The 23,174-nt window shown below is 37.5% G+C and overlaps 1 protein-coding gene across 5 annotated transcripts in view; it reads right to left on the bottom strand.

Moving 5' to 3' along the window:
- Positions 1-677: 677 nt before the first annotated feature.
- The window catches only part of RAPGEF2 (Rap guanine nucleotide exchange factor 2), a 180,844-nt gene continuing 158,347 nt past the window's right edge, over positions 678-23,174 (bottom strand). For 4 of the 5 annotated variants that reach the window (XM_051790713.1, XM_051790710.1, XM_051790709.1 and 1 more), the window contains 13 exons: positions 22,823-22,980; positions 18,105-18,345; positions 17,474-17,857; positions 15,698-15,909; positions 15,494-15,617; positions 14,875-14,898; positions 13,596-13,819; positions 12,735-12,920; positions 10,857-11,009; positions 8,687-8,912; positions 6,547-7,106; positions 3,851-4,156; positions 678-2,669 (listed from right to left, as the gene is read on the bottom strand). In XM_051790713.1, coding sequence (XP_051646673.1) covers positions 2,644-2,669; positions 3,851-4,156; positions 6,547-7,106; positions 8,687-8,912; positions 10,857-11,009; positions 12,735-12,920; positions 13,596-13,819; positions 14,875-14,898; positions 15,494-15,617; positions 15,698-15,909; positions 17,474-17,857; positions 18,105-18,345; positions 22,823-22,980 — 2,824 coding nt within the window. In that variant the 3' untranslated portion in view covers positions 678-2,643. The remainder of the gene's footprint in view (positions 2,670-3,850; positions 4,157-6,546; positions 7,107-8,686; positions 8,913-10,856; positions 11,010-12,734; positions 12,921-13,595; positions 13,820-14,874; positions 14,899-15,493; positions 15,618-15,697; positions 15,910-17,473; positions 17,858-18,104; positions 18,346-22,822; positions 22,981-23,174) is intronic. The other variant, XM_051790711.1, reaches the window with a different exon arrangement.

The following is a 23,174-nucleotide window of genomic DNA, read 5'->3' on the forward strand; positions in this document are numbered from 1 at the left end:
TTAAATCTCGACAGCGTTTTGTTGCTTTTCTTCGCAATGAATTAATTTTAGATTTGGAAACATCATCTGCCAGGCATTTTAAAACTAAATAGGATACAGGGGTTAATGGCTTTAGCAGTGCCATTTTAACCCAGTCTTCTGCATACCATTGAAAATAACGAATTTAACCTCTGGGGGAAGAAAATAAAATCTACAGATTTAACATTGAATTAACGTCAGCTTTTATTACTGGGAATGCTATTGGGTGATTTTTATTACTTGAAATGCCTTGTCCAGTAAAAACTCAAATGGATTGCTTTCCATACTTCTCCCTATCTAAATGTTAAAACATGTATTTCTTACTTTTACAGCATTAAGAATATAAAATCAACACAATTTTACCTTTAAAACTGTTTACATTCTATACACACCAAAGACTATACGTTTTTTGGCATCTCAAATGTTTCTGCTGGGAACACACAACATATCAGTCATTCTCATTCAGCAGTACACACACCAAAGTTTTCAAAAATTATCAGCAGCACAACTGTATATTAAGAAAAACTCCACACCAATGGTTTGCCCACATCACTTGGCAATGTCCCTTTAATATTAATACACAGAGAAGTAAATTTTTTTCATAAATTTGTTCAAGTATGTGGAACATGTAAAATGCATAAGAATCAATATGGACTTCATTAATGTTATATTTATTTATTTTCCAGCTTCATACAAACTGGATGTAGAAGCATAAACATAGTACATTTCTACCATTTTCAACAAAAATATAACCAATATGTACAATTATTGTATTAAAAATACAAAAGGATACAGACTCCACCAATGTCTTTCTAAAAGACATACAGGTACAAGTAGTATCAAAAGTATGAGGAAATCACCAGTTAATTGTACATTCTGCACTTGACATCACAGAGCGAACTGAGATTAGCAGTCCTATGGTCTACAATTACTTAATGCTTATATAACATTTGTGCAACTTGTGATAGAGCTAAGATTTTGTATTTCTATATGCACATGAGGTCCATAGCCTTCAGAATAAAACTGGCAAATAATGCATATAACAGGTAAAATTACAGATGCATAATTGACAATGTGATATATAAGCAAATAGACAAAAGCTATGATTACAGGAGAGAATTAAATAAAGCACTGACATTTGTTTGATACAGTGAAAAAACACTGCAATTTGATCTTTAAAAGTTGAAGCTATTTACGTGTATCTACTGATCAATATGATCAGCTGAGTTCAATGGAAAAAAAAAAAATCCAAGACCAGCAGTTCCTCACATTTGAGTACTACTCGGATTGGCAGCCTTCACTTCTCCGGAGTCTGTGCAAAAACAACACAAAAATAGAGGGGAGGGTCATTTCAGTCATTCTAGGGTTAATAGCAGCTGTGAGCAAGTGGTTGCTACACATTGGCCTTCTCTATACATGCAGTGTTCCATGAAGCCATTAACACTTGTGACTATTTCTGCATTGCAAAGGCTGGCAAATCTAATCATGTTATTTTTTTTACTTAAAGGCTCGTTTATCCCCTAATGTCAAAGTCAATAGATGGAGGTTATTATATTAGTGTTAACAGCTAACACGAGCTGTGACATCCCAACTTGGCTTCACTGCAATGTTATCCAGTTAATTTTTATTTTAATATAAACTACTATATAGCAAAAAAAAAAAAAAAGGACATAACTTAAAGGTGGGGTTGCCATCTGTCTTATTAGAACGGGACACTTTTTTAGTATGCCATCCTGTATTCCACAAGGCACAGGTATGAGACACACAGTGTCCTCTTCCATCATCGACCAGTTGCAAGCACTGTGTTTCTGCATTTACACCAGACCCGGATGAGAATGGCATTAGCACTAACATTTACAAACTTGTGAAGATTCCAGGGTGGGGCACATTAAGAGCGAAGCTAGATGGTCAAGGAAAGGCTGCATACCATAGCCTCTGCCTTCCCTTCTGCCCTGCTCAGCCACATGATAGCAATATTCTCTCCAGGAGTTCAGGCTGGCAACCCTACTTAGAGGTGTGAAATAATACTGTAATTACTATGCAGATGCAGTATTTGATCTTCCAAATGCAAACATACAAAATTGTAACAAAGGCATTGTAAACAAGCAAATAAGCACTGCCTCCTTGAAGGATCTCAAAGCATTTTTCTCTTCATAGGTTAAAGGCCAAATGTAATTTGACAACTAACTTATCTCATTATCCCAATGAGACTAAGTGCTAGGATTGTGATTAAAATCTAAAAGGAAGATTTAAAAAAAAACCCTTCCAGGCATTGGGAAGTGCAGCCAGAGTTAATCATCCTGATGTGATGATCTTGGAATTTGGAATGATACTGTGTGATGTGGCAGACAGCGACAGTGGTAGCTTGGAGATTGCTGCACTGTGCATTTCAAGCAACACAGTTTGAAAAGTGCCAGGGCGATTTCTTCACAGTATTTCACATGCAAGGGGAGAGGGGACAGAAGGGGGAGGGGCAGAGGAAGAAGCCCCATGCTGCTTTAAGGCAGGGAAGGAGGCAAATAGGTCCACCATCCTTTAATCGTAGTTCCAAGGCTCCTATTCTAGGGACGTCTTCTTGTGCTCTCCTTTAAGGTGGCTCACTCTGGATCCAGAAAAGTCCAAATCTTAGACAGCAGAGACTTGTTCATCTTCTGCAAATACAATAGGATAAGGGAAAAATAGAATTTAGTTCATATAGAACAAGACTGCTACTGAATGAAACAAACCTGTGCATACAACAACAAGTACTGTGTACTGTGCTCACGTGTTTTCCATTTCATTCTATTAGGTGTATACTTTAAAACGATCTAAATTTCAGTGCATTTCAGATCTCATGGGAAGAACTTCTTTGTAATTTTGCTCTTGAAGAAAATAAGACAATTGCCTAACTGAGCTAGGTGCAGTTCCTCAGCCCAAGGAACACAACAGCTACTCCTAGATGGCCAGTAGCTTCAGAAAGGCATCTTATATTTTTTCCCTGAATACACCTTAAATTTAGTCATCATTGGTAGAAACAATTAACATTCTCTGTCACGGTAACTCTTAAAGTTTGAGGCAATTCAGTTAAGGCAGACTTCATTTTTTTAATCTCATCATATTTAACTGCAGAGTTCATCCTGCACATAAAACCTTAGCAACTAAGCAGTTAGAGGGAGAAGGGGAATGTTAGTCTTTCTATCATTAGGCAAAACAAAGAGTTCGAATGTGTGATTTGGGCACCATCCTGCCTAAATATTGAGCACCTAGGCCTAGAGCTTCAATCCAGCCACACCTACACTCCACAGAAAAGCATTATAGTTGAGTTAAAGCACAAAGATGCAGACACAATTGGGCCAGCGAGAAAGCAAGACAGCAGTGGGCTCATTATGTGAAACAGCTGGAGTGGAAAATCCAGTGTCCACAGTATAAGAGTTTCAGGTAGAATGTGAGTGACTGTCCAAATAAACCTGACCAATGACGCTCTGTGGGGTGGATGGGCAGCTATTCTATAGACCGGACTACTTTTTGATCATTAAATACATGGTTAGTGCAAAAAAATTAGGGGAGGTACATGGTGAACACAGGTACCTCCAGAGAAGTTGTCTAAGCCAACTACTTAGCTGTCCAAGACTCACATGGACCTATGTTCCAAATTTTAAACCATATTTAGGATGAACTGAATTCCTTCCCTTACAAAAAGTCAACAAATAGCAAGTTTTGAAAATGAAATAGAGTTCAAATTATGGCAAGAATTTCTATGGCAGAATACATTTGTGTAATTTGCTTTGTGTCTGTGAAAGCATTGACCAGTTTTGCATGCAGCCCACTCAAAATCTACCAATTAGAAATTTACCATCTTCCTCTGTGGAAAACCCTTGAGACGGATAGTGAGCAAGACGTGGATCTGACTCATTTGGTTTATGCCACTGAGGTTTGTTCGCGGGCCTGCTGGTTGAATGGCCGTGAGACTGCTGCTGTGGAGTTGATGTTCCGTGAGTCTCACATGTCCGTGCCACCATTCTAGACCTCTGAAGTGCTATGTTGTAATCTGGAGGCTTTCTGGTTGGATGGGAGCCACCTTCTCCGAACTCAGCAATAGGTATTCCTACATAACCAGGCGGAGTTGGAGGTGGTTCCCGATATCGACCTTCTTTTCGTGCTGCAGGGAAAACAACAGATGATTTTAAGAGATTGGAAAAGAAACATTGCTGAAAGGAAAACAGACAGTTATTAGGTAAACATCAACCAACTCAACAGCCCAGGAAGAAATAATCTGAAGGACAAAAGTTAACCATCATATGCTATGAGTATATGAGCTTGCGAAAAATATATCAATCAAGAAAGTACAGAATATACAACAAACACAGGATGCAGCTATTCTTCCAGTAGTGAAGCATTAGTCTAACAAAATTCATCAAATTACATGGGGAATTTGTTCAAACTTCACAACTGAAGCTGTTCCATCAATTGTATAGAATAAAACGTACAGTGATCAAAGTAACGTGGAACACACAAGAGTCTACAGAAGCAGCAAACAATTCCAAAAGGTAAGGAAGTGGGCTTCATCTCCATATATTTTGAATGCACAACTGTCCACTGCCCCATGGTTGTATTCTCTGCAAAACTGAAAGTATGCCCATAAGAGCAATGATTGAATATGATTTTATATAGGAGATCAAGAGACCACCACCTAGGTTGTGGATCTCACTGAGACGTAACTGTTTACCTGAACAAGACTTAACTCTGGGCATACTGAGAAGCTCTGTCTTGGAGAGAACTTTGAGGGAGAAAACAGCAGTTAAGAATTCTAAGCATCTGCAGAGACACACAACAGATAGGTAAGACTCCCTGTCGTTATGTAGTTAGAAAAGTCACTTGCGTCTTTGATACTGAACACTTGTTGAGGATCTAGCCCTCTAACACATGACCACTTCACTGACAAACCTTACAAATAAAGCAGGGAAAACCACTGACACAGACAATTTAGTCTCCACAGCTTGTCATACACTGTCTATTCTTGCACAAGTGGTGATGACAACACCACCCTGCACTAGGCAGCATGATTTGAATGAAAGGGCAGTACAAGCTCAAAATGGACCGGTGCTATTCAGATACAAGTTTTTATAGACTAAAAATAAATCCTTGGTATTATAACCAAACGAAATAGTTTCCAATAGATTCTAAGTATTTTTCTTGGACAAACTGTTTTAACTAAGCAAAGCAGCATGAAGAGGTTTCTGAGAAATTTTATTCAAATATTTCTGAAAAGGAGAAGAAATTCTGTAGAAAAATCCTCTTGAAATACTGCAAGAGATCAATGTCTATTCAGTGCAGAAGTACTACGCAAAACAGTGGGTTCTGCTGGACAGTGATACATAGAGTTATATTTGCAGGATAATTAGTTAATAGTAGTGAATTTCGTGGAAGTGTGTTGGTTTGAATTTTCAGGTCTCTTTCATGTTCTTTCAAGTCCCTAAAAACATAGTGGCAACCACTGCCTTGAGAGGCATATTTGGAAGTACGCTTGTTACACATTCTGGAGGAAAGCAAGCATATCAAAGAAAAAAATTAGAGAGGGGCATGAATCTGAACCATGAACCTCAAGTCCTGAACTGAACAGGTTCCTCCTCTTCATAGGCCAGGGATTCAGATCTGCACCCAAGCTTTGAAGCAATGCACCACTGCTAAGCAATATACTTGAGCAGAAAATGAAAAAGTCATTTTATCACAGTGGTCTCAGCATGACCTCAATCTGGCAGACTTTCAGCTGTGTCAGCAAAAAATGGCTCTTAGATAGTTCTTCATATTAACCTGACAAAAGGCAAAGTGAAGGGGAATGAAAGGAAGAAAAGTGGCAAAAATGCAGAGGTTTTGGATGGCCTAAAAATTGGGATGCACAGAAGGAACAGTACGAGAAAAATGTTAAGTTCTGCCAAAGACACCTTCATACTAATTTACAGATTATACGATCTTTCTATTTTTGAATGCATATAAATATATTTCACCTCTAGCTTCTTAGAAACCTCCTCAGTTTCAGCAGGCCAAAGAAATATTTTACAGTTGGTATTTAAGCACAAAGTGATCCCATTTTCAGAAGTAAAGAATATTCACAATTATCAGACAAGTCATAGAGGGATAAAGTAAAACACTTCTACAAAAATCAGGTCACATTTATTAAGACTTCTAAATATAGGATATGGAGCCTTACTGTGATGAGAAATTCACATTTCAGAACAGACATCTAAATACATCAACCTCTCAAAACACTGTCCAGCAGCTGAGCTAGTTTTTTGATGTATGGCAGGCTCTCTAGAGACACAAAGGCACTGCCAGAACTGAGAATCAACAATAAATGCTATTTTCCCTTGCATGGTTAAAGGCAAAAATTTAAGAGAGACTGCAAAATATTCAGTTTTGCTTTAAAACCTAAAAAAATAAAAAATAAAATAAAAAAATCAAACTAGACAAAAGAAATGCCGTTTTAGAACAATACAAAAACCTATAAGCAAATGAATTAAAATACTTCATGGTAAACAAAACTTAACTTACCAACATGCCCCTTTGAACTACTTGATGACATTGCTGTATGAGTGGGCACAGGAGTCGGTTTAGTCTCCTCTGCTGGTACAGATGTTATGCTAATGGTTTCAGCTTCAGTCGAAACATCCTTCCCACCCCTCCGCTTTATGGTACCTGTATCACCTTCTGAGTCCTCTCCCCAGTATCCCGTTGAGGATGCCCAGCTTGCTCTGGACTGTGCTTGATCAAGGCCCTCCCTGCCTTGACTTTGCCTGCCATATTTTGTGCCATGATCGGGGAACATCAGCTGGTCCATATGGCTGCCTGAGGCCCACAGTCCTGCCCCATCGCCTGAACTATCAAAATGAGCATGTCCAAAAGGCAGAGTCTCCCAGCTCCTCTGGTGCTGTATTGTTTGTATGTTATCATGAGAACCACTCGAACAAGAAGTCCAGCTACCACGGCCACTGTCAGCTGCATCAAGCGAAGCTCTGTCCCCCTGATCCTGTGACAGTTCTTCTGTACTAGGAGAAGAAAGCACAGTTGCTCCAGCATACAGGCCTCTGGTCTCTGAGAGTGGTGCATATGAGCTAGATGCACAGTGATGATGGGGAAAAAAAATAAAATCCAGTGTTGGAATTGGAAATCATGTACAAGACACACAATTCAACAATCAAGAGAAAAACAAACATATTTGGGGGTTGGACTAGATGACCTTTATAACATTTAAAAGGTCCCTTTCCACCAAAAACATTCTATGATTCTATGATTGAAGGTTTGATGCGCTTTATAGTATCTTTTGCTTGCAATAATGACTAATTCAATTTTGAGAACAGGACACTTTGCTTTCAAGCTCATCCTCAATAAAGGAAAAACAACAAAAACCTGATAAAACTTTACACTTCAGAGAGTTATTTCAAAAGATAAAACCTTAACTTTGCAGCAGCCTTTTAAGACAGGCAAACCACACTGACACACATAAAGGTGAACAGATTGATAGACAGGGTTATCCTACTGCTTTTCCAGTCATGCAAAGCAAAGGTCCAAAGGCAGAGTTTTAGAAGGAAGTGGTTGATATTCAGATTTAGGTTTCACTTTTCAGATTATTTTTTTTTTGCCAAGGAAACTCTGAAAGCTCAATTTTCAACATTTCCTGCAAATGGAAATGTATTTCAACCTTAATTTTGGAAACATGTGCTACTTCCTAGAGCAAACATGTTCTCTGTAGCCCCTCAGCAATTAAGTGAGCCTGACACTATCACTTACATAGCAGCAGAGAAAACCGACAAAGTGTCACTTTTGCTTAGCAGCTATCCAGGCTCCTGGGATTTGTTCTTCCAGGGCAGCTTGCTATGCAGACTGAAATCCTGTTCTTCCAAATATTAAGACATCTGATTAAAGAGTTTGCATAGCCTGGGATTCCCAGAGCTGAAGTACATCAGTTTTGGAACAGGTCTGCTATTTGCAGACACTGCAGGATTAAAACCCTTGAAACTATTCAGAGGACTGAAGCATCCGAATAACAGCTCAAAAAAAAAAAAGTAAGTGGAGACAATAGGAGCCAGAGCTCCAATTACTTTCACACCAAGGCTCACTACTAGAGATTTAGAGAACTCCTCACAGCACTAGCTTCCCCACCATTACAGAAGTTAATTACCTAGAAAACCAGCTGCATAATGTGAATTTTAGCTTCCAATTATTGTTGAATAGAAGAGATATTTGGGGCAAAATATTTTGGAGTTAGACAAATATGCACTTTTCCATGAAACAGACTGGAAAATCACTAGCTATTTCTGTTCTCAGTTTGATCACTGAATAATTGTGCGAATAATATTTCATCTAATTCAGTTAATTCCCCACGTAGGAAGCAGGCTAGGATACTAGTCTGCCACAAAGAGGATAATCTACAGTATCACTGAAATGCTCAGATGGTAAGTCTTCTGAGGTAAACTCTTACTGCTGCAGACCTCATCATGCACTCAGGAGTGCAAAACCTTTTCCTGTCAGAAATTGAGCATTATCACAATACGCAGCATTGAAAGAGTCATTTTTAAGAGCGGGGGAGAAAAAAATACTTGAGAGATACAGAGAAAGTTACATGGACAAATACACATGCCACATACACACTATATGAAAATATAATGTAAGCAAGCACAAATAAAATTCCTACCCTAAGCTGTATTGATCTGGTTCAATCATGATTCTTCTATCAATCCTTCCCACACCAAGATTTGTCTCCACGATGCTGACAGAATGCCTCTGTCTCCTCTCGTCATGCAGGGAGACTGGCATAGAGTCAAAAGATGAATTGCTGACAATACTAGATCTAGAAGAAATTTCACTGTGACCAGAATCTGAAAAGTTATCCACCGTGCTGCTAGGAGCCAAAGTATAGCCTGCAAAGGGAACATCATGTTAATAGGACTCTCCAAGACACCTGCTCAGTTATTGTCAGGCAGTTGGCCATACTGCTACCATAGTAGAGCAAAGCTACAATTACATTTACACAGCATTGCAAAAGACAAAGATACACAGCAAAACTGCGTAACACTGTGTATTTGGTCTCTTAATCAGAGGTCTAAGATTGTGGGAACACACACTACTCATTTACAAACCAACTGCCCTCCTACCTCAAATTCTTTTCAAATTCATCATCATACTCATATCCTCACATTATGAAATCTTACTTCACAACAAACTGCCTATGCATAAACACTGTCTCCAAGACTGGAATGAAAGAGATGTTCAGGATGAGTCTACTGCTTAAAGTACTCCAAGAGACCTTCCCATACAACTTTTCTGTTTGCAAAGCTATGCTTCACAGATGAACAGCAGATACAACATGAAGTCCAGATGTCTGGGCTGACTGCTTACTACATATCTTGGCTGAGAGAGGGTCAGGTTTTCAAGCTTTCTTTGTTATACCAAATAGTATATATTACCAGAATTATAATGAAACTTGGAGGCAGCATTGACACAGCCAGACTGAGATAAAATCTGCATACCATGTCACAGAAGTAAATTCAGTTTTTGCTTTAGTATTAAACAAAGTTGTGCTGAATGTTCTTGCCAGCTAAGTTAAAGATCATTAAACAACGTAAATCCACAAGTAACTGCCGTTTTCATTTTTTGCTTTCAGTCTACACATAAGTGTCAAAATTACTTCAACCGATCTATCCCAATTCACTTGCTGAGAACATGAAATTAATGTTGTCATTTTTGTCTGAAAGAATCTACCATTAGCTTCATGTCACCATCAAACCAAGGCTTTTTATTAAAAATCATGTTTGATTTGCTTTTTGCAAAAATAAAGTGCTTTTCCCACTATGAGTCAAGTACAGAATTCCAAGTCCGTTTTCAAAAAATGCATAGGCCTGCCGATATTTATATAAATTCACTGTTTGCTAATGTAGTATTTGGGAGAAGTAATGATGACAGCTTACAAGGACTTGAGATGATATATTCTCTACATAATATCCTCCTCCATCTGACTTAAGTAAATAATACTTCAATAGAAGTCACTTCAACCCCAACGTATATTTTACCATAACATTATGTAACTGTTAAACTGAACTTTTATGATATTCTGAAAAGAGAATAACTTTGCCTGCAATACATCTAGGCTATCATATTTTCAAAGGGGCTTTTTTTCTGTTTAAACTACAGCACAGTGCCTCCATCTTCTGTTTTGTCAATTCATAACCAGAACAACTACCAGGAAAAAAAAACTCAGGCTTTAAAAAAATCCTTTAAAGTCCTAAATTCACTTTAAAAAATAGCTCTATGAAATCACTTAAAAAGACCCTGGTCAAGGAAGCTCCAACGTGTAATACCATTCCTCAAATAGTCATACACATGGCTTGAATAATCAAGCTCCTATTAAAATATTCTGTAGTAGTGATCTGAATCCTAAATATCTTAAGCCTTTCTGTCATACATTAGTCACATCCCATCCACATACATGACACAGCAAATAAATTCCTCTAATAGGCCAGTGTGGTCAATGCTGTACAAAGATTTTAAGTTTTCAACCACACACCATTTTTTTGTCAAAAGCAGCTGCAGTGAGAGCGACCTACTGCATCAAATCCTGTATCATACCAGGCTATTTTTTCTGGCTTTTGATAACCACAGGGCTTTCAAGTACCCTAGAAATCAGATTCACAGTTATCCTTTTAGGTATCCCACACTGTGCTACATTTCCTGCCCTCTTGCTGACCGACCGTATGTGACAAAAATAAGAGCAGCGGTAGTTTATCAACTGTCCAAATTCTTTCTTAGAAGCTTCCTAAGTCCATGAGTTTCAGGAAACAGGATGAGAAATATTGAACATCTAATACCTTTCCTTGGAGAGCTCTGTGGTGAAGTAGGAGGAGAAGACAGCTGTGAAGATGCACTTGAGACTGTGTCTTCAGATTGTTTCTTGTGACGATCCAAACTTCCTTCTTCCGATAATGAAAGAATTTTCTTTAAAGCTTGTGGGGAGTTAATGCCTTTAAGTAAGAATTAATGTAGATGTAAAGTCCAATATAAATACATCTTCATGCTTCACAATGCATTTATAGAGCAGACACCATACAGAAAAAAACCCTAACTTTTCTGATACCAGTTTAAATTAAGCAAAATGTTTAAACCTATTCCTGTTTAAAATGTAGAGCTTTATTTCCACATATTAGTGCAGATGATCTTTCATTCTGGTCAGTTAAAATAAATACTTTGCCACAGAAAACACAATGAAGATTTGATGTTGTAGAATACTGCCTATACAATACTTAAATTGAGGATATGCATAGGAATGGCTACTGAAAAACTTGAACTAAAATTATGTTGAATACAGACACAAACCAATCTCACTGGTTAGTGAAGATTTATATAGTAAGAATTGAAACTGTTCTGTTTTTTTTTCTATTCAGAGTAGCCTAGAAGGTCAAAGAAAGCTGGAAAGAACATTAATAAGATTAGGCTTATGAAACAAGGTCATCCTGCAGCTGCCTTTCTCCCTTTCATTTTTGAGAACTATCTCTGCACCCGTTTATTTTGGGAAACTAAAGAGTAAAAACATCCTGAAGATGATGTATGATGTAAAGATCTAGGGCACCATGAATTGCTTTTCCCAGGTCACATTTATCCTTTTTTCTCTTCCCTTCCCCTCAAAAATCCACTCTAGGACAGTGAAATCAGAGCTTCTCTGACAGTTTTGCCAATGCTTTTGATAGAGGTTATTTTCAAGCATTCACAGAATGTATCTTTGATCTGTTGGATCACAATCCTGCTATCAATAATTTATAGTTGCTCCATCAGCATAATCTACTCAGTTTTCAGAAACTTTGCCACCATTGAGCAAAAATGCAGTCTATGGAGCTTCAAAGTCCTTTTAAGATTTAAAATTAATGGTAAAATCAACAAGATATAGATAAATAATGAATTGTTTCTTGCTCATTTTGCTGCTTCTAATGCTTTATTGCAGCCTAAGCAGTGCATGAGAAAAACTGATAAAGAGTGAAATCAGAATTAAGCTCTTGTGAAATTACCATCGTGCAATAGGAAGGGCCAGTTATGCTACATATACTTATTAGGATAATTACCACACTTTAAGTGATTTAAGAAGTTGTTTAATAATGCATACATGTTATGTATACATTCTGGGACACAGATTCGGAAATCAGAGTAGTAGAAATTGCTATAGTCTGGTGCCTTTCTGAGCAACGTGGAGGCAGCAACAACTGAATAACAACGATAAAAAAGCAGAAGGGAGCAGAAGCCAAAGGGACAATTGTCAACGTGAAACTCCAGACCTACATTTCTAACAGGACCACCAACCTGAGTGGGCCTGAATTTCACATTAAAAGTTCAACTTCTGAAGAGACACCAAAGCTTTGGAGACATCTCAGATGGATCATTCAAGAACTCCATGTCCCTGAGCCCTTTAGAAAAGTTAAGCCAAGATCCCAGGGCAAACGATCAGAACCATTTCTTCTTTCCAGCTGCTAGTAACAAGTAAATACTTGTACTGATTAAATTGACAGGATGCTTTCCTAGATTTCTTTCTTTCCTTTTTTAGAGAATAAAATTATGGATAGATACCGCATGAATTGGCATAACCTGCATATCATACTACCAGAAATAAATGCCTGAACCTTATATGATTCAAAATATCTCCCTGACATGAGTGAACAAACTTCAGAGTATTAAACCAAATGCTTCCTTGTTTCACTTACCAAATGGTGGGAGGTCTTTGACTGGCACTTTCTTGCGAGAGGGATAAAGAGATACGGCAGGGACCTGCAACGCTTGGTTTACTTTATGTTGCTGCTGCTGCTGCACTTTCTGCTGGATGCCTGCCCGGGGAGCCACTGGTGATGTTTCAGATTTTCCAGGTCGCTTATCTCCTGTATTCTTCGGTACTTTGCAAGAAAGGTGAGAAAATACTGAATGACTACTAGCTAAAAACTTGGTGGGTGTTTTAGTCTTAGCAGTACGAAGCCCTCCAATTAATAACTAAAAGGTGCTCAAATACTTGTACAATTAAGGACTACAAACTGATTCAGAATGGATATATAATTATTACTTCTTGCTACCCTAAAGCAAGGGAAGGGCACAACATATAGCATTCTCTCAAATCAAAATGAAACTGATATATCCAGGATAAGGTCCTCCTCTGCTGCCCCCAGATACAGCCCTCCAAGTATCTCTGAAACACCTGGACATAAGGAAAACCCCTATTCTCTCAGAATAACCATATCCCTATTCACACCAATAACCTGAGCACATAGAAAAACTTCTGATCCTCCAGATCCTTTGCACAGACAAAGCTAAAAAGCCCTTGTACACTTCAGTGTGACATCATCTTAAAGCCTTATCACCTGTATAAATACTATGTCTCTATCCTGTTAACCTACAGGATTATTTTCTTAAGATTCATAGACATTCAGTACTTGAAAATGACCACACACCTAATTTTCCACCTCATTGCCTAGTTACTGTTCCAAATTGCCTGGAACAGTAGTTTCTAGTCTGGACTAGAAACAGAGGTATATTTAACTGCTTCCTTGAAATCCATAGCAAATGACAATGCTCACATGTGTTGGTGGCTGGCTCACACTGCAGAGACAGTGTCTGGAGGCTCTCTTCATCCATTTCCAGATCCAAGTTTGAGAGGTACTGCTTTACCTTCCGTGCCATCTGAGCATCTTCGTACAGTTTTTTAGCATTAAGAAAGGAGCTGCGACGGACCCGCTTTTTATGGCCCCCTGTTTGCGCCACATCCAGCACAGCTGCATTGGTACTGCCCTGGCTGAGAGACCTGAAGTGAAGGGGGGCAGGAGGAAGAGGAAAGAGGGGAAAGGTATGACTTAGTCCAACACAGTATCACCTGATAAACATGAAACGTGCAAAATATTGCATGAATGTCAGTCTACAGTCAAAGCTTACATGCCTCATTCCAGTAAATCAAACAGCTGTAACAGACAGAAAGATGAGGGCCAGGAAATCTTTTTACTTGGTTACAGGCACTATTTTAATTACACAAATATTTTAACCTATTCTGCTCCAACTAGGCAACATCACTTCACACATCTAGAAAGCATTCATGGTAGCTCTCTCACATAAGCCAACTACTGAGAAGATTGGAGCATTAGGAAAAGCTCATGCAATAAGGGAATGCTGACAGAAGACTACAGTTGAGGTTCAAATTCAAATACATATACAGAAGGCATTTTGAAAGTCCTCTACGTTTTAAATCAGACTGTATACAAAATGTACAACTCAGTTTTACAGAATAGAACTTCTTTGTAACTTGTGAGGTTGAAGACAGCTTTTTGTTAAATAAAATGATCAGCTTGTTCATGATGAAATAAAAAGTGTCATGCACATTTCAATGTATGTGTATCTATATGAAAGCTATGCATCGGTCTTGAATTGTTAAGGCAAAAATGATGGCTGAATTGTAATATGAAAATCAGTTAGTCTAGCAGATACTTTAAGTTTTAACTTTTGTATTTGATTGTGATAATTGCTTAATAGGTATAACAAAGTTAAGAGCTATTTTCAGCTGTTGCAACTTTGTGATTTTATAATTCTCTTTGACTCAAAGTCACTTCCTTTAGCGATTTAAATTGGAGGTGGGAGGAGAACATCCCTTTTCTATCTACAACCACTTAAAAAGAATTTAAAATTTTTGTGTTATAACCTCAAAAGCAAAAGCACTCCTAGATGAAAATGTAAATGTATTGTCAGTAAAAAGGGTTAACAAAAGAAAAAAAATGTCAAAACACCAGAAAATTAAAGATAGCAAGTAGGAAACAATGCAAATGGTAAAGAAAGAATGAATGTCTGTGTGTGTTGTGTCCAACCACTTACCCCAAACTCCTCCATTTCTTCTTCCTGCAAGTGAGAGTCAGGAAGAGTAAAGCACGGGTTTAAGAAGAGACAGAGAAAGATCACAAGCTCAGAAAGAAAAAGACCAGACCTCACAACAAGCAGTTCTGGAAGCTCACAAATATTAAAAAAAGCCTTGACTTGAACACACAGTCAGATATTACAAACTCTTCTACCTCAAATTAAGAAAAAGAGTATGCAATAAGCTGGTGTAACATGAAGCCAGAGAGCATTCACTCCATGTTTTCTAAGACTACTAGCTGACACTGCTTCAGATACATTACTATGTCTACAAAATTATAAGCTGGCATATGTCAATGTTTCAAACAGACCAATACATATGTTTTCGAGACAATTTTTCCCCCTCCCTCCCACTGATAGAATCTCATTTTTATGAAGTAACTGTCAGCTAAAGAATAATAAGAAACATTTTTAGTATGTATCAGTAAGCACAAAATGTAATGGTTTCTCCAGCTTTAGACCACCACATTATTTTGGCAAATTGTTACCAACAAGAAGCTCATCCCACTCCAAAGCCCCTCTTGCTGACACCTAGGCTTCTCTCAGCCGGGAAAAGCTTTGCCTGATACAACACACTTACCTTGTTCTAAACATTAAAGAAGGATCCATGTTCACAGACGCCATGCGACCGACATGGCGTATCTCCTTTGCAATCATTCTCAGCTTCTCAAAATTGACCAAGCCCTCCACTTTAGAATCATTTCCTACAATCAACAATATCAGTAATTAGGTAGGAAAGTTAGCTTTTCTTAGCTGGTAAAAGATGATGTACTTCTGCTTTTACCTTCATGAAGGAATGTAAGGTCTTTTTTGATAACAGGAAACAGGGGGATAATAGGGGGCTGTAGGTTTTGGCTGTTAAGGACATTACGATATTTTGCCATATTCCTAGATGGATCAAACAAGTCCTGTAGATCTTGAAACAGTTTTTCATACTTGCTTGGAAGCTTTTCCCAAGTAGTTCGGAGCCTTGCAACTGGTGCCAAATTCAGGCCACTTGAAACAAAAAAAAGTGCAAAAAAGTTCAAGAACAAGAGAAAGAAACAAAAAATCCTGTAAAAAACCATGTTAAATCTTGTATGGGAGAAATACCATATAGCCAGAATAGTATAGCACAACAATGTCAATAAAGTAGCAGAAAGTGAAAATTTTTTTTCACCAGCACAGAATTATTACACTAATAACTATTATTACAGAATAATTCAGGTCATTTTTATAAAAGCCATAAAAACTGGAGATATGTGAACGATGTAACTATAAACAGATAAAATTACACTTGGATGAGTAATTAAAATTTATACAGACTATGTACTTGCTGCTGTGGAACAGTGTCTGAATTTGATAATAATATTTTAATCTAAGAGTACCTCAGGATCACCCCTTATTTCTAGATTATCAAACTGGAGGAAAAAACATCTTTCACCCACATGATGATGTTCAGGTGGTGATAGCAAAGTGACATGCCTTCTTTCTGCAATAATTGATCTGACTTTTTTCTGTCTAGATCAAATTTTGTAACACTTTCTATATTTGAGGTTATATGGAAGCTGTACCTGGTAAAAACACTGGTTTTGCCCCCTGTAATGGCACTGCCTGTCTCGCTGTTAATTTCTACCTATGGGAAAGTTTGGCATCTGGAATCTTTCCTTCACTCAAGTTTTTCCTAGCAGGAAGGCTGCTTTTATTTCTCATTGAGATCAGCTGAAATAGCTGAACAAAATCTCAATATTTTTAGGCCTCAGAGATGTTGACCGATTATCAGCGTGGATCCTTGACTTTAGAACTTGCCACATTTAATCAAATGACATTCAAAACCAGAAAAAGTGTTACATTCAATCTGTTGACTGAATGTGACAAGAGCTTTTGTCAGAGACGGTGATAAAATTGTCATTTTAATGTAACTTATTCAAGTTTTTTCATAACAGAAAATATTTGGGGGTTTTTGTTTGTTGGTTTTTAAAAAATCTGTATAAACACACACATTAGAGTTTCCTCTCTTCCTTTTCATTCCAAAAGTAAGAATGGTTTTCTGTCTGAGATTTTCAGTACTTTTTAAAATTCTTATTGAAAGACCTTTATTTACAGCCTACAATATGGTATAATATCACAGTCTGGTATTGACTGTTAGCAGAGATCCATGCAAGAAACTGCTGATACAAAGAAAAACAAAGGGTGAATGAATTCAAGATACTGAGAACTACATATAAAATAAGCTGCCTTTAGGAAATTAACACATTCATTTATGACAATGCTTTAATTTTTCTATTTATAACTACTGTTTCTCTTGGTCTGGTTTTAAGTAAGTGCAGTAGTTTCTCTAGTGCCATGTTCACCAATGACTCTTGCCACGCTGTCTTAAGCAGTAAGTACATAATAGCAACATTCCAAATAATATTTCAGCAAACATTTCAATGGCAAGTTCAGATTACTGGAAAATGCCCTCCTTATTGGATTGCCAAGTGTTGATGTTAGGTTTACTCTGTTAATTACTTTTTTTTTTTTAACTAACATAAGGAAGACTTTGCTTTTTACTTAGAAGTAAAATTATTACTGGCCATACCTAATGATGGCAAACATCGAGTTGAAGTTCTTGCATTCTCTGCAGTGTAGTGCTATCTTAATGAAATGCTTAATGATCTTCATCCTTTTCAGCTGGTTGGTTTCTCTTAGAATCTCAGAAGCCACCCAGAATGTTTCTTGATTTATCACCTCTTCAAACCTTTTTAGATTAGTGCAACCTGTTTTTGATTTGAGTTTAAACAAGTCATCTATGTATTCCGTGGGTTCAATATTACGGAACAGCTCAAAGTTTCTCATGGAGAGTTGGGTAGCCACCTCAACAGTACTGAGCTGTAGTAGGGAAATTTGACTTTCCCTTAGTAACTCTTGAGCATCTTCATCCGAACAAAGAGTTTCTGTTTCCATGTTGTTCTTCAGGTAATACCTGTAAAAACAAAATTCAAAAAGATACTAGATACAATATACTTGATTAATGCGGAAAGTTACAGAAATGATCCAGTTGGAATCTTACAATAAAACTAATTTTACCACACGTAGGTATTAATGAAAAGCTGCATAAGCAGCAACTTGTTGCAAAGAAACAGAACATTAATAATTAAATAACACTCCTTTAACAGGATTTTGACTTAATAAACTGGTATCATCAGCTTTAGCTCAGTCTCCAGTCTTACCTGCCACTCAGCTGTATCCTGTCAGCAAGCTTGGATAGCTGATCAGGAAGCCTCCTTTGCTTGATTACACCCTCGGGTGTGACAGATACTTCGCATAGTGAATATGCATCGGGGGTCGCAGTGAGAGCAAACTCCCTGATAGCCTGGATGACCACTTCTTTTGCTGTTGTGTCCTTACTGATCATTATGTAGCGACTTTGCTGGTCTGCCTTGAAAACCCGCAGAACTTGATCTGGCAAGTCTGGAAAAAAATTACATGCAAGTTACGCACTTTAGTAAGCAATAAAAAATAAAAATTTAATGGTATAAGAATAAGCAAGTGACATTGAGTTTAACTACTAGTACTGAGTTTTTACTTCCATAAAGACTAGTTCTAATAACACCCAGGAAAAGAAGTTAGTTAGGCTATAGATGGAGCAAGCCACAAAAATACGTTAACATTTTCAAAGTTTGGACAGACAAACTAATGAGCAGTCTGATTTTCACAGGTGTTGGAAAATTCTGTTTAAGTCTGAGAAAAACCCAGGACATAAGCTACGCTATTCTATACAATGACATATAAGAAGCTTAAACAATTTGGTGATAGGAGTGTCAATCTTCCTAAGGATGTCTTAAAGAAAATAGACACTTTTACTTAACTCTGACACTCAACTATAGTGCCACACACAAAGGGAAGATGTATACATATAAGTGGCTAGGAAGATGCTCGTATAGTGCCCAGCATGCATGTGTACACAATAAAAGTGCAGTAGTATTAATGCACCCAAGTACTCAATTATCAAAAATACTCTATCCTTTATACATTTAGATCATAATAATAAATGTGTGAGTAACAGACTGAAAACTTTGCTCTTTAGTTCTCTGTGCCAATGTTTTAGTAACTAAGAACTACGGCAGCCAGACATAAAACAAACCATCAAAAATATTCAAGTTCTAAATATATTACTGTTTCAAGTGACTGGTGACACAAAACTTACAGTGAACACCTACAAGGTGACTGATTTTTAGGAAATATGGAAAACTACCCGCCTAATGTTGGATTTGGGATTTCCATAAGCTATATGGAGATACCAAATCCATGCATATTTTCATATTTTGATGAATGGATTGAAATCCAGACCCATTAATGAACTGACATTTGGTTGTTATCGCTGTATTATAAAAAGAAAAAAAAAAAAAAGATGAAATTGTACAGCTATCCACCATGGGTTTTTTAACATCAGGTATTTTTAACTGGTAAGTACTTTCAATTAATTTAACTTCTTCCCTCTGGTATAAATAAGCTTTTCTAGTTTTGTGAGAAATGACATCTAGTAATTTTTCTTTCTTTAATTAATACAGGGGTTTTAAAAATAATTTAATTTTTTTAGATCCCAGAGGTCATACAAGCAAGAAAATATTTAATAATAGAAAGCCTTCTGAATCTGCAGCCACAAAATGACCATCATTAAAAAAAATACTGAAAAAACAGCTGCTAGATGAAAACATTCACTTTGATACAACCACAATCTTTTCTGACAAGTCCTGAATGTGCATAACACGTACCAAAGTTACTACAGAAAGATCTATTCAGCAGCAGAAATCTTGTGACAAAAGAACAGAAATTAAATCTCCCCACTGCTGCTGCATGTTTCCATAATAGTGACTGGGAAAGCATTAAGATAAATCTGTCTGATATGAGTTGATTTACATGCCACAAAGGCTGTTTAGGCTTAAATGTATCAGTTTACAAATTTCATGCAACTAAGCCCATAACTTTCAAGTTCACAATAGTTTTTTCGTAGCTTCAGAAGCACTAATACCAAAACACACTAGAACTGAGTGATTACATCATCAATTACACCTATAGAATATTACAGGCCATTTTTCAGCCCTTCCTAAGCACTTGAGTCAAATCCACAAATATTTTATAACTAGCAAGCAGATTTTGCCTTTTATCACCAACTCTATATTGACCAATCTTCCTTCAGTAATTAGTTGAAGAGGGATACAGAGGAGTGCCTGAAATATTTTCTACATTTTTTGACATCTTGAGGAAGGCAGATGCCAAAGACACAGCCTTTCAGAGATGTTACTGAAAAACAGACCATGCCCTAGATCTTGTTGCCTCTTGCTATTAGAGAAATACTTGCCACTCGAAGAAATGCTACAAAGTTGGGAAGCTACTGTAGACAATACAAAGGTTAGAAATTGTTTAAGACTCCCAAGAAATAAGTATTTTATGCAAGGAGAAAATAATCTGCACTGTTGGATCACTGAAGCCAATAGGAAGAAATGCAGAGATCAGCAAATAGGAAAGTCCCATTTTAGTGCTGCATTTTACCACTCAATTTCTCAGGCTGCTTACCTGTCAGAGCTGGTAGCAAAAGCTCTAACCCAGAATACAGAAATGTCTGCCAGCAGGTGAAATTATTACAGCTATAACAATGGTAGCAAGTAATTCAGCCCAATAATTTTGAAATAAAACACCGCTTGAAGAGAATCGTAATCACCCCACTTCCTTCTTTTTCATAAAGGAAACTGGAGTGGCAGGCTGAAGAATGCAATGGTGTACGATAGGAATCTAGGCCCTTAGAAAGATTTTGAGGGGACAAAATATGTACTGGTGACTGGTAGCTCATCATTACTATGTTATTTTGACTTCCAATCATATAACAAAGACAGCACAAGAAAAGAGAAATCAAAGTGCTATTGAACATTTAAAAATAAACCTTTTAAAGTTTATTTGAAACAACCTGAGTCAATCAGAACAGAAACTACAATGACTTCTTGCAGATTTCAAGCTGTTCACACTTTCTCCTCAAAGACTACCCTTCCAAAACAGTAAGTTGTTTTATTTTCTGTCCTAAGGGATATACACCAAAGCCTCAAAGGACAGCTGCTCTACCACTTTTCTCTTTCTTCTCCAGTGCATTCAATTTCTTGCAGTCTGCCTCCGTTTCCATCTTTAATTTAGACCAAGGTAGTAAAAGGAATTAAAACTGCAGGGTTTAATTTTGTCCAAGTCTTAAAATATATAGAGGAATAATTCACCTCTTCTATCTACAGTGCAACCATCTCTGAAGTCCTTAAGGTATATGTTTTTTATTTCAATCCCTCTTTCCCTTCTTTCCTATACAGGAAAAAAATTTTACCTGTGAATTACTTTAAGTATATTCAGTGTGTGGACATTTGGGCAAATTTTAAGCAAAGGAAAAACCCAACTTTTTTTTTTTAATGATAAAAAAACACACTTTCTACAAAGATAATGGAAAAGCTGCTAAAACATTGGAGCAATGGCATTACATCATATTTATGTCCTTTCCTCAAAGTAAAATGCAAACAGTAGAATCTTATTTGTTTATTAAGCTTCTCTGAACTCCATCTGTGATGGAAGGGTTGTCAGGCCTGCAACGGCTGCCCTTCTCAATTCATGGGGTTTGTTGGAGCTGTGTAAGTCAGCAATGCCCACAGCTCTGGAAGTTAGCCAGTTGCTGTGCTTGGCAATAGGGGCACATTAATTACCTAGAACTGACTGGTCTGGGTAAGCAAGAAGCTAGAGAATGGAATCTTCCGCCATTTATAGAAAAAGTGCTGATGAAAAGTCAGACTCTTATTGATAAAGTACATCTTTAAGGTGTCAGACACTAGTCATCAGATAAAATGCAAAAAAAAAAAATCTATCTTCCAACTCTCTCAGGATCAATCTCAGACACTGGGATAAAAATCACAAAGTACCTTCTTGCAGTCTTCTCTAGCCCTAAAAAGCCCCTGCTGAAGTAAGTTAAGCTCAGTATCACAGTTTCAAGTGCAATGATTGCACCCATATGGCCAATGTGTAGGCTGATATTTAAGCCCCATCCCTTTAGGTAATGTCTGAATCCCTCAGGTTTAGGAGGGCACTGAATTTTCAGTTCTACTTTTGAGAAATACTCTAAAGATTAGACTAAAATAACCAAGTGTCTGCACAGCTACCACCACCATATCCTCCTCCAGCAGCTATATTTTAATAGCAAAGATTTGGATACTTAACTCAGTGAAGGTTTCCCACTAAGAATCTTCTTGCAGCCAGATAAAAGCCCAAATCCCAGCCTCACCAGGAGCTCCAGCTAAACCCTTCTCATAAGATAAGGCTCTCAAGTTTCTCTTATTCTCCCCCTATTTCTCCCTCACTCACCCCTGTGCTTTGATCCTCTCTAAATGTGTTCATTTTTTATCTATCTCAGAAAGGGATTTTATATTCAAAGAATTTGGCATACAGCTGTAGGGCAGGGTGACTAACACTGTCCCTTACAGATGTAGTACAAGATTATATAACTCTGTTCAGAAAAAGACTGAAAAGCATGTCCTGGATCCAGTCCAACACCCTTTCCCTTTACAATAAGCTAATGACCTACTGTGCTATTTCAAAACACTGCAGTCCTGTAAATAATGATCCATTGGAGCAAATTATAAAGTACCAAGCAAAATAGGTTTTTCCTGACCAAGAATATTCCATCAGTAAGAGGTACTCTATATACAGTACACCTGAAAAACCAGACATCTATTATATTAGGGTGAAGTATATTGGAGCAAATGTAATAAATCCTAACGCGTTTATATGTGGGTAATCTGTGTGTAACACCATATAGTTAATAAAAACTCACATGCCTTGTTCAGTCTCTCCAGGTGCAGACAAATAAATTGATCTATTAAAGGAAATTAAAAGGTCAAGAACAACAACAAAAAAGGATCCTTACCTGGAGTAGTATTAAAGTCTAAGATGCGGTGATGAGACTGCAGTAGATCAGGATTACTGGATGACAGGGTTCCGCTGACAGGTAAAGCAGGAGGAATGTGCTTTGTTTGCCTCAGTCCCACAATGCTGTCATCCTGAGACTGGCCAATTCCAATGTCACTGCATCCAGAGAGAAATGAAATCAGGGCTTACAGACATTCAGAGCTGGGGCTATACTAGGGAGATTCAGGGATGTCCCTATCATTACCTTTTCACACTTTCTATTTTTAGTACGGCAATTGCTATTTAGTAGTCAAAGTTCTCCAGAAAACAGTATTTGATGTCTAGCTTTGTCAACAGCACCCAAATGTCCA

This window comes from Manacus candei, unplaced genomic scaffold, assembly GCF_025592945.1.
Source record: "Manacus candei isolate 608988 ecotype Guabito, Panama unplaced genomic scaffold, ASM2559294v1 h1tg000028l, whole genome shotgun sequence".
Taxonomy (NCBI): Eukaryota; Metazoa; Chordata; class Aves; order Passeriformes; family Pipridae; genus Manacus; species Manacus candei.